The following is an 11,125-nucleotide window of genomic DNA, read 5'->3' as shown; positions in this document are numbered from 1 at the left end:
CTGACCCATATTAGCTATATGTGCATGTAATGATTCCTTGTTTTAGAGAGTGTGTCTTTAAATGTTTGTTAGGAGTGCAGTGATAGCAGAGTAGAATGACTGAGGGAGACAAGTGTGCTGTGATTGGTGGATGACAGAGTGTGGGAGGAATTGTTGGGAGTGAATGGGTGTGTGTCAAATAAGTCAGTTATGAAAGTCAGTTAGAGAAAGCAGTTGGAGTTTTGAGTTTGAGTCAGAGTCAGTGAGAGTTATTCAGTTAGTAGATCTGTCAGTGAGTGATGACAGAGTGCTGTGTGGAAACTTAAAGTGTTCAGAATATATGCCTATTGAAAAAGAGATTCTTGTTAGAGAAGGATCTTGTGATCAAAAGACTGTGTATGATACCCTGCCAGTTTATTTTTCCAGTTTCTCTTCCCCATAATAGTTGCAGTTAACCAGCAACTCATTTTTGTTCCAAAATTCAATAAATCATATTTTGTTTGAGTTTAACCCAGAATTCAGTTTAATCCTTCCTCAGGGCCACAGAGACCCCTGAAAAGCCCAGACTTTACCAACAGCTAATGAGAGAAGATTTGGAATTTGTTTAAATTCCTGGTGGCAGCAGAAACTACCCTGTTTGTGAACACAAAGTATAATTTAAAGTGAAAACCAGTCCTCCCCAAATAAGAGGACGCCACAGTGCACTTTCGTACATGATAAATAACACCCACTTTCAATGCATTTTCTTGATCGTTTGCACGTGGATTTTGCTGTTTCGCACCGTAAAATCCAGTTGCAAAGTGGATTGAAAGTGTGCTATTCAGTGCGAGTAACATGATTTTTACCACAGAGCCAACAGCAACTCCATGGGAATTGAGGGAATTGAGAATGGGAAGACAGAGTGGGACATTATGCGAAATGAGGGAAATGCAAATATGTAAGGTATGGAGATGGCAGAACTTAAGCTGTGGGTGGCGTTTTGCTGGGCGGTGGGTGTAGCAATCACGTCCAAGATCTAGGAGGGTGTCCCTGGTTCATATTACACCGAAGGATCTTCTCTAGCTCCTTCACAACTACCCTTCCCAGTCTCCATCTCCCACCGACGAGAGTCGCCCTGAAAACACCAGAGACTGCCTGGAAGAAGCAACAACAAGGCTCACTACCTGGGTGCCGGTAGGCAGCCCCGCCCCTGTATCATGTGGCCCAAGTTAGGGATCAAAGTATTCTTAGAACTCAATATATGTAAACCGCCCAGAGACCCTCCGGGGTTAGGGCGGTATAGCAAGTCGAAGTATAAATAAAATAAAATAAAAAATTTCTTCTTTGCAGTCTCCCTTTTGGTTGCTGGTTGGAACCAAGGAATAGAAAGTCTTGAACAATTTCAGTTTTTTCATTCTCAAACTTGAAGTTGTGTCATTCATCAGCATTCATCATGTTGGTCGTCTTGATGTTCAGCCGTAAATCCTGCTTTGGCACTTTCTGCTTTACCCTCCTCAGTAGTCATTTCAGGTCTTTGCTGTTTTCTGCTAGTAATGTTGTGTCCAGTGTTCCCTCTAAACTGTGTTAGTGTGAGCGAGCTCACAGTTTTTTAGCCTACTCACACATTTTTGTCTTAGCTCAGGAAGGATGGCTCCAGAGCAAACTAATTTTCTGCTAGTCATGCCGTGTGTCATCGGTATGTCTCAGATTTGTCAATGTTCCTTCTACCAATTTTCACTCCACCTTCATCTAAATCTAATCCAGCTTTCCTTATGAAATCTTCTGCAGGTAAAATACATCCTTTCTGGACACCTTTGCCAATTGGAAACCATTATTTCCCTCCATATTCTGTCCTAACAGTAGCCTCTTGTCCGGATTACTGGTTGTACATTGAAACAATCAGATGTGGCTCACCCATTTCTTTTAAAAACCAACCCCAGCCTTTCATGATATTAGTCTGGGGTCCCACAATATGGCTGGAGAGCGCAGAAGGTAAAGTTCTGGTTTGTGCCAGAACTGGGGCAGTCCTACAAGGAACCTTCCCATCTTGGCTGCCCATTGTGGACAAAAGGCAGGATATAAATATAGTAAATAAAATGAATAATGGGGAAAAGTTTGAGTCCAGTGGACACCTTTAAGACCAACAAAGTTTAATTCTGGGTATAAGGTTTTGTGTGCATGCACACTTCTTCAGATACATTGGAACAGACTTCCTTAGGCATTACGTATAGGTAGAGGGGGGTTAGTTGCCAGGAAGGGCTAATTAGAATCAAAATGCATAAGTAACTGAGTGATAAGCAATAGCTAAGATTGGATCAATGCAGTTGATAAGACCCGTGAATAGCGGCAAATTAGCCTACAGATAATAAAAGAGTTAACAAACAGATATGAGAACTAAGTTTGAGTCCAGTGGCACCTTTAATTTATTTTATTATTTTCATTTATTTAATTTGTACCCTGCCCTCCCCACAAAGCAGGCTCAGGGTTTAAGACTCACAAAGTTTAATTCTGGGAATAAGCGGGAACTGATGACTTAGCATGTGTAGTGAGATAAGAACCTGTTACCTCTGTTAAGCCCTGGGAGTTCCATTGTCCCGAGTGGTGTAATAAATTGTAATCAGGGATCATTTCGTTAAAAAAAAGGTGCAGGAGCTCATTAGCATAACTGATTAGAATCAAAATGCATAAGTAACTGAGTGATAAGCAATAGCTAAGATTGGATCAATGCAGTTGATAAGACCCGTGAATAGCGGCAAATTAGCCTACAGATAATAAAAGAGTTAACAAACAGATATGAGAACTAAGTTTGAGTCCAGTGGCACCTTTAATTTATTTTATTATTTTTATTTATTTAATTTGTACCCTGCCCTCCCCACAAAGCAGGCTCAGGGTTTAAGACTCACAAAGTTTAAGTCTGGGAATAAGCGGGAATTGATGACTTAGCATGTGTAGTAAGATAAGAACCTGATACCTCTGTTAAGCCCTTGGGGGTTCCATTGTCCCGAGTGGTGTAATAAGTTGTAATTCAGCAGTCTCCCATTCCAGTCTGCTTCTGAAATCCCTTTGCAATAAAAACAGCTACGTTGAGGTCCCCCATTGAGTGCCCTGGGAGGCTGAATAATGCTAAGGCTTCTCTACCCTACTGTGCAGTTTTAAGGATTACAGCAAGATAATGCTCACTTTGCATATCTATATGAATGCCAAGTGTTAAGAAAGAACGTGTTTGACTTTTAGTGCAAACTGTATATCTGTTAGCGGAGAATATATGCAGAGTGACTTGCGATGCGTCTGCTCTGTTTCCAGGCCCTAAGCAAGATGCTGAAGCAGCCAAGGAGTTTGTCCTCGAAATGTACATGGATGTCTACCAGCGTTCCTCGATCCCCAGCCACAGTTCCAGTATGCAGATTTCCAAAGATGCTCATGGGCCCAGGATCCTGTACCCTCACTACACCTGCGCTACGGACACACAGAACATCTGCACGGTTTTTGATGACATCAAGGATGTGGTGCTGGCCACCTACCTGGAGGAATTCAATCTGTCCTAAAGGATCAGTGGCGGGACACTTTGCCACGGAAGGGGCCCACGGAAGGGGCTCTTTGCCCACGGCCAGGAGGCATGTGGGGTGCAGGAGGATAAACCGGTGGCGCTCAGCTCCTGTCAAAATGTTTCCAGCACTGCTGTCTTCCCCGATGACCGCTCTCTGTGAGAATTCCACTGGTGGGGTGGACACCTGTGGACAGAGGAACACACCAAGGGCGGAGGTCCCATTAACCCCCGAGCCTGTTTTCTTCGTTGCGGCATTGCTGAGTGCGGCTCTAAAGACCTGTGCAGCTATGTTTCTCTGCCACCATTGGCTTGCTGTGAGATGATAAACTGTGAAATGGCAAACCACATCCTGCGTCACCTGCCGCCTAACCAGTTTTGTGGCTTCTTTGGCTGTTTGTTAAATCCGGCTGCATGCGACGCCACTAGAATGGACTTCAGGCTTCCTGCGTAATTGACGGCTTCCTTTCCCTCTAACTGGACCATCTCTGGACCCATCCCACAATTGGCACCTGAGAAGCTTGGATTCCTACCCAGTAGCCACTTCCTTTGTCAAAGAAAGCTGGGGCAGACAATGCAACGTCCCACTTCAGCAAGCGTAATTATGCAAATGTTTGTCTTACACAGGAGTGTCCAAGTTCTGGGTTAATTCCTTAGGTGTCAGGATGCAAGCCTGCTGCAGTGCTTGAATTGGTGGCCAGAGGAACAATTGGGGGGGGGCAGGGGGGGATTCAGGTTGTGCACCATCTCCCAGCAGTGCTTGAAGAAAGCCTGAGCAAGACCAGCCCAGAGAGAGCCTCCTTGCATCCATCAACTGGAGCACGGCGGCCAAGGATCCCGTTACAGCCGGGGTCCCCAACCTTTTTGAGCCTGCTGGCTTTTTTGGAATTCTAAGACGGGGTAGTGGGAGTCGCCGCAAAATGTTAGAGAGTGAGGCTGTGCATCACTCTGCTAGTAAGCCTTTTAACATTTCAGGCAGAAGCCCCGGCTAACAGGATGCCTTTTCAAACGAACCTAGTGTTGAAAAATGTTTTCTTGCATACACACAAAGTAAATATACGTACCGAGCTGGCTAGAAACCCTCATCTGGCAGTATCTGTCTTCACTTCTCAGCAACCCGACCTGGCTATCCGCTTCACATGAACTGGGCAAAAGCCACACCTGGGCCCTCCCACTTTCCAAAGACACTTGCTGGGTGCCAGGAAAGATGGTGGTGGGCACCGTGGCTCCCACGGGCACCACGCTGGGTACCCCAGCAGTGCACATTTCCTTGGTTGAGATTCCATGCTTGCCTTGGCAGACCGGAAATCCTGCCTTTCCTCAAGGCACACTGTGCCTCCTCCTCCTCACCCCACCCCCAACTGTGCAGGAGCCAAGCCTGGAGGAGATTAAGCACTAAGGAGGCCCTGAACGGCAGGGTGTCTCCCGAACCCTCACGGGGTTGTCAGAACACTGCTTATTCCTAATAAAAGTGGTGCTTTGTCACATGGGTGCATTTTTTTTTTGCAAATGGACTGAACCTGCTACTTCACTCCCCCAGATCACCTTTAAATCTGGCAAAGTTAATGCCCGCCGTGGGGCCCCAATGCTGCCATATACTTTATGGGGGGAAGGGTCCCTGTGATGGATGTGCAGAGGTCCTTACCCTTTCTGCCAGTCACCAACCACCTGCATTCCTGATTGGCAGGGCCGGCCCGTCATAGACAAAATTTAGGCAGTCACCTATGGCGCCGGCTTGACGAGGGCGCCGTTCTGGCCTGCCTGCCGCCTGCCTTCCCCTCTCCTCCTTTAGCATGGCACGAAGTTGAGGTGTGGCAATGAGAAGTCAGCCAGGGCGCACGGCCAGAGCAGCACGGTGAACAGCAAGCGCCTCCCCATGCCAGTGGCTCCTCTGGCCCGGCTGCCGCTTGCCCCCTCGGCCCACCCACTGTGGCTCCAGCACCCACCCCCAGCCCACCCCATGATGGCGGCAGAGCCCACCTCTCCTGCACAAGCCTTTGTCCTTGGCCAGGCGCCGCCTCTGTGATTGGTGCCGCCAGCGGTGCTTGCTCTGCACCTCTTTCCAAACTGTCTTTGGAGGCTGCCCAGACCACAATCTGCACCCAAAGCCGCCCTTCCCCCCCACTCATTCTTTTCTCCTTTATGACACCCCCCCTCCTGTCTTCGTAGAGAGACAGGCATTCCACTTCCCACGCGCTGAAGCTTTCCTCCCTGGCCATGGCAAGCGGCAGCTTGAGCCTTCAGCTCTTATTTGGGGAGGAACCGCTGGTGCCGCCGCTCTAGACAACTTTGGTGGTTTCCCACAGTTTTGGGGGGCACCGCGCCAGAAGGGGGGGCACCAGAAGAAAAACCTGGGGCCAGCCCTGCTGATTGGTGTGTGCAGAGTGGGTAGCAGCCAATCAGAACTCATGAGTAGCTAAGAAACCAGATTGGGGGGGAAGAGCGCTTTCACACACAGGAAATAATGCACTTTCAGTCCACTTTCAATGTACTTTGCAACTGGATTTTAAGAACATAAGAGAAGCCAATGTTGGATCAGGCCAATGGCCTATTGAGTCCAACACTCCGTGACATATTGGCCAGAAATACCAGGTGCCATCAGGAGGTCCATCAGTGGGGCCAGGACATTAGAAGCCCTCCCACTATTGTCCCCCCCCAAGCACCAAGAATACAGAGCATCACTTGCCCCAGACTGAAAGTTCCTATCTATACCTTGTGGCTAATAGCCACTGATGGACCTCTGCTCCATGTTTATCCAATTTCCTCTTGAAGCTGTCCATGCTTGTAGCTGCCGCCACCACCACCAGATCCTGTGGCAGTGAATGCCATGTGTTAATCACTCTTTGAGTGAAGAAGTACTTCCTTTTATCTGTTCTAACCCGACTGCTCAGCAATTTCATTGAGTGCCCACGAGTTCTTGTATGGTGAGAAAGGGAGAAAAGTACCTCTTTCTCTACCTGCCCTATCCCATGCATAACCTTGTAAACCTCGATCATGTCACCCCTCAGCCGTCATTTCTCCAAGCTAAAGAGCCCCAGGCGCGTTAACCTTTCTTCATAGGGAAAGTGTTCCAACTCTTTTATCATTCTAGTTACCCTTTTCTGCATTACTGTGTATGGGTGTGAAAGTTGAACAATGAAGAAAGCTGACAGGAAGGAAGTTAGTTCATTTGAACCGTGGTGCTGGAGGAGACTTTTACAGATAATAAGGACAGCCAAAAACACAAATAAGTGGGTCCAAGATCAAATCAAGTCTGAACTCTCCCTAAAAGCTAAAATGACTAAACTGAGGCTATCACATTATGAAAAGACAAGAGTCACTGGCAAGGACCTCATTTTTGTTACCCAGATGTAGAACTCAGCACTTGTTAAATTGCATCTTGTTCACATCTGCACACTTTTCCAGTGTGTTCAGCTCTTGTTGAATTCTGTCTCTACCTTCTGGTGTGTTCACAGCTGCTCTCAATTTAGGGTCATCTGCAGATTTAATGAGCAGCCCCTCCACACCCTCATCCACATCATTTATAAAAATACTGAAAAGGACTTGTCCCAGAACTGAGCCCTGTGGCACCTCACTGGACACCTCCCTCCATTCAGATGAAACACCATTGACAACGCCTCTCTGCGTGCGGTTCTCAACTTGCAAACGGTCACTGAAGTGGATTGAAACTGCATTATTTAGCCTGTGTGAAAGGACACCTTTCTCACTGGGGCTCCACGCAGATTAGGGTTGCCACCCTCCAAGTGGCGGCTGGAGATCTCCTGGGATTATAACGGCTCACCAGGCAACAGGAATCAGTTCCCCTGGAGGAAACAGCTGCTTTGGAAGGTGGACTCTATGGCCTTATACCCCAATGAAGTCCCTCCCTACCCCAAGCCCCGCCCTGCTCAAGCTCCACCCTCAAACCTGGTATTCCCCAACCAGGTTCATAGCCAGGATATTTTCCTTGGGGGAGGGCATTTAGATTTATAAGGGGGCGGTTGATTAATAGTCACATCCTCTCTGTGCGGAGGGAGGGAGGGAAGGAGGCCCGTAGCCAGGATTTTGTAATTCGGGAGGGGGCATTTAAATAAGTTGGGGGGGGGCACTGACGTCAGTTGGGGAAGCCAGCCATGCTTGGGGAAGGGGTAGCGGCAGCTGGGGGCTAGATGGATGTTGGGGAGGCTTGGCCAGAAGTTGGGGGGTGGGCCCCCAAATGCCCCCACTGTAGCTACAGGCCTGGAGGGAGGGAGGCAGGCAGGCACTGGCTCCATCCAGGAGCAAGAGGCAGGAGGAGGAGGAGGAGAAGGCAGGAAGAGGAGGAGGCAGGAGGAGGAAGGGTCACCCTGGAGAGGAAGAGCCATGAAGGAGCCAAGGAGGAAGCCCAAAAGAGTTTGCGTGAAAAAGTGAGCAGCAGAGTTTTGATGGCAGCCAAGGCAGCCAGAGATTGCTTGCAACGCTTGCTGGCTTTTGCGTTGCAAATAACCATCCTTTTAAAAAGAGACCGCTCCTGTTTTTGGCTTCCCGGCTGGCTTTCTCTCTGTCAGACACCCATACGTACTCACTCCCAACAACCCTATTCAGGTGTAAGATTAGTTTATTGAGATATGCAGTCGATACCGGTGTAAGCCAACCTGTGTCAGAACTGGCGGGCATTGGCACCAAGCCCACTATGATACCCACTTCAAACTACCCCCCCACCCCCCCCATGCCGGGGCCCAATCACACTGGTCATCTACCCCGCCAAGCCGATGCAAGGTCTCCCCCCCACACACACATGCGAACTACAAAGTGTATCCATAACAGCGCTCCTGGCAGCAAAGGCTTCAAGGACACTTAGTCTCCCCTCCTCGGGAGGCCACTTGGGAAATTGTTACAGGCGTCTAGCAAAGCTTGTTCCCACGCATTCCTTCCCCATTCACTCCCCCCCTTCCAGCTCAAAATGAAAGCTTCACAGAGATCAGAAACCAACATGGCAAACAAAGTACAGAGTTTGACACTCTCAGAGCCTGCAAGGGCAGCTCCCTCATGCATGATTGCTCCCCTTCCACGTAAGGAAAGCCCCACCCGCATTGCCACCTCTTTTCTCCCTCTTCCACCTCCAATGCTGCAGGGACCGGCTCAGGAGTGACTGCCCACCAAGCTTCCTCTCCCCCGGCCAGTTTAGGCATTGCCACCTCTTTTCTCCCTCTTCCACCTCCAATGCTGCAGGGACCGGCTCAGGAGTGACTGCCCACCAAGCTTCCTCTCCCCCGGCCAGGCCGACCTGGAGCCCCAACCATGCAAAGGGCCACTAAACAAGCACTTAATAGTCTTTGTCAGACCTCTGGTCAAGTTACTCTCAACAATTTTTATCTTATTTATTTATTTTTCCGGTTTATACCCTGCCCTCCCCACTTAAGCAGGCTCACTCTCGTTGGCAGTGATATGTTTATTGAGTTATAAGCAAGAGCCAGGTCATACCTGTACCGTGTCAGAACTGAAGATTTTGGCGGGTACACTCATGGATATAGGTAATTCAAATGAAACCCCTTCTAATGGCCACTCATACAGCACATCCATCCATCCCACCTAGCCATAGCATTCCCAACCCCCTTTCACCTGGGAAATATATGATCGCATTATCTACACGGAACCAAAAGTATCAAGGACGTTCCTCTGGGAGAGGAAGGCTTCTTTGGAAGTGTTATAGCCCCTAAGATAGCGCAGTCACACACTCCAGATTTGCTCCCCCCACCTAAGGAATTCCCTCCCCCCAGCATTCATGGCAAACTGAGCAGAGCGATGTTTGACACACATCCTCTCTGTGCGGAGGGAGGGAGGGAGGCATGGACTCCATCCAGCAGCAAGAGGTGGTAGGAGAAGGAGGAGAGGTTGCCTTGGAGAGGAAGAGCCTCTGCTGGCTGGCTGCAGACTCACTGTCCTCCATCATCACAAGGGGGGGGGGGTTTCAGCCGTGGAGGTGAGAAAAGGATGAGCTCCCGAGCAGAAGACAGGCACACCAGCTAGCTGGAGAAGGTGGAGTCGAACCAGCTGGCTGGACTGGAGGAAAAGGCACCGCAGGCATTTAGACATTTTTTTAAAAAGTATAACAACTTTAAGGAGCTGCGGTGGCTCAAGTGGTTAAGACGCTGAACTGCAGGCTGTGGAAGGTCAGTAGTTCAGCAGTTCAAGACCCGGGTGCCGCAAGACGGGGTGAGCTCCTGTCTCTAGTTCCAGCTCCTGCCAACCTAGCAGTTCGAAAGCAAGAAATTGCAAGTAGATCAATAGGTACCACTTAAGGCACCGCAGGCATTTAGACATTTTTTTTTAAAGTATAACAACTTTGGGGAGAGTGTTTTACGGGGCATGATAGTTAATTAAGGGGGTGTGGCCCTGAGATGCCCCACCGCGGCTATTGGCCTGTCCCCAACTTGCAACTGGCAACCCTAACACAGATTAGTGAGTTGAGACCATCACAGCCCACAAGCAATGCAAGAGGATCAAGATTCTAGAAATGGGGAACCAGCCAGGAATCTAAAAAAAGAGAACTGCAGCAAACGAGGGCAAGTGTGGAAGAAGTGGCTTCCAGAAATAAGGGAGCAAAGCGTACTCGCTTCCTTCCCATGCCTGTCAATCACCGCTGTGATTTCCCTCATTGTCTTCCACAAGGAAAAGGCAGAAGAGGCCTCTTTCCATGTCACATATTACATTTATGCAATAAAATGTAATCTGTTCCCTCTTGCCTGGGAGAAAGGCAGACTTTTCAATCAATAAATAAATACAATCGGGCAGAAGCCTGACTCTACATTTTGCTGCTATCTGCAAATCCAGACAGTCTGGAGCAAGGGTCTCCAAACTTCTTGAGCCTGCAGGCGCCTTTGGGATTTGGACATGGGGTGGTGGTGGGTGCCCTGCAAATGCGACATGGCCGCCTGCCGAGACGGAGCCAACTACAAAACGGCTGCCTCTGGAGGCAGGACCAACCACGAAGTGTCAGGGAGTGGGGTTACACATAGCTCCCCTAGTTAGTAACTCGTCAAAATTTTGGGCAGAAGTGATGATGAACAGGACGCCTTTTAAGATGAACATATTGTTTATAGTAACTTCTGGCCTACACACTGCTTGTCTTCAGTCACACAGTGAAGATTCCTGTGCTGTTTGGTGGCATCTACTGCTGCCATGTAATTTACCACGGCACAGCCTATGAGGTTGCCAGTGGCCAATGAAGAGCCTCGTGGGCAAAAGCTTCATCTGGCCCCACCCACTTTCTAAGAACATTCTGCAGGCGCCATGCAATGTTCCCTCTAAGCTGTGGAGTCTTGTGAGCAAAAATTCTACTTTGTGAGCTCCTGGCATTAAAGTTGTGAGCAAGCGATTTGGCTACTGCATAAATTAGTTTGCTCTGGAGCCATCCTTCCTGGGCTAAGACAAAAATGTGTGAGCCAGAGGCTAAAAAACTGTGAGCTAGCTCACACTAACTCAGCTTAGAGGGAACACTGGCGCCATGTTGGGGACTCCTGGTCCAAAGGTGTGCATTTTTTAAAAGAAACCTGGGAATGTACGGCTTTTTTTGTTTTGTTTTTGCAGAGATGGCAAAATTAACACGACAGTCATGGAAATAGAAAAATCCAAACATTCAGACATATTGGCTACCGTTTCTCA

The 11,125-nt window shown here is 48.7% G+C and overlaps 1 protein-coding gene across 1 annotated transcript in view; it reads left to right on the top strand.

The window, feature by feature from the left end:
• The window catches only part of LOC107120590 (guanine nucleotide-binding protein subunit alpha-15-like), a 25,874-nt gene extending 22,371 nt beyond the window's left edge, over nucleotides 1-3,503 (top strand). The window contains exon 5 of the mRNA XM_015423318.1: nucleotides 3,230-3,503. Coding sequence (XP_015278804.1) covers nucleotides 3,230-3,503 — 274 coding nt within the window. The remainder of the gene's footprint in view (nucleotides 1-3,229) is intronic.
• Nucleotides 3,504-11,125: the final 7,622 nt, after the last annotated feature.

Source organism: Gekko japonicus, unplaced genomic scaffold (genome assembly GCF_001447785.1).
Source record: "Gekko japonicus isolate JY-2015 unplaced genomic scaffold, Gekko_japonicus_V1.1 scaffold1449, whole genome shotgun sequence".
Classification (NCBI taxonomy): Eukaryota; Metazoa; Chordata; class Lepidosauria; order Squamata; family Gekkonidae; genus Gekko; species Gekko japonicus.
This window is presented reverse-complemented; position numbering and strand designations above follow the sequence as displayed.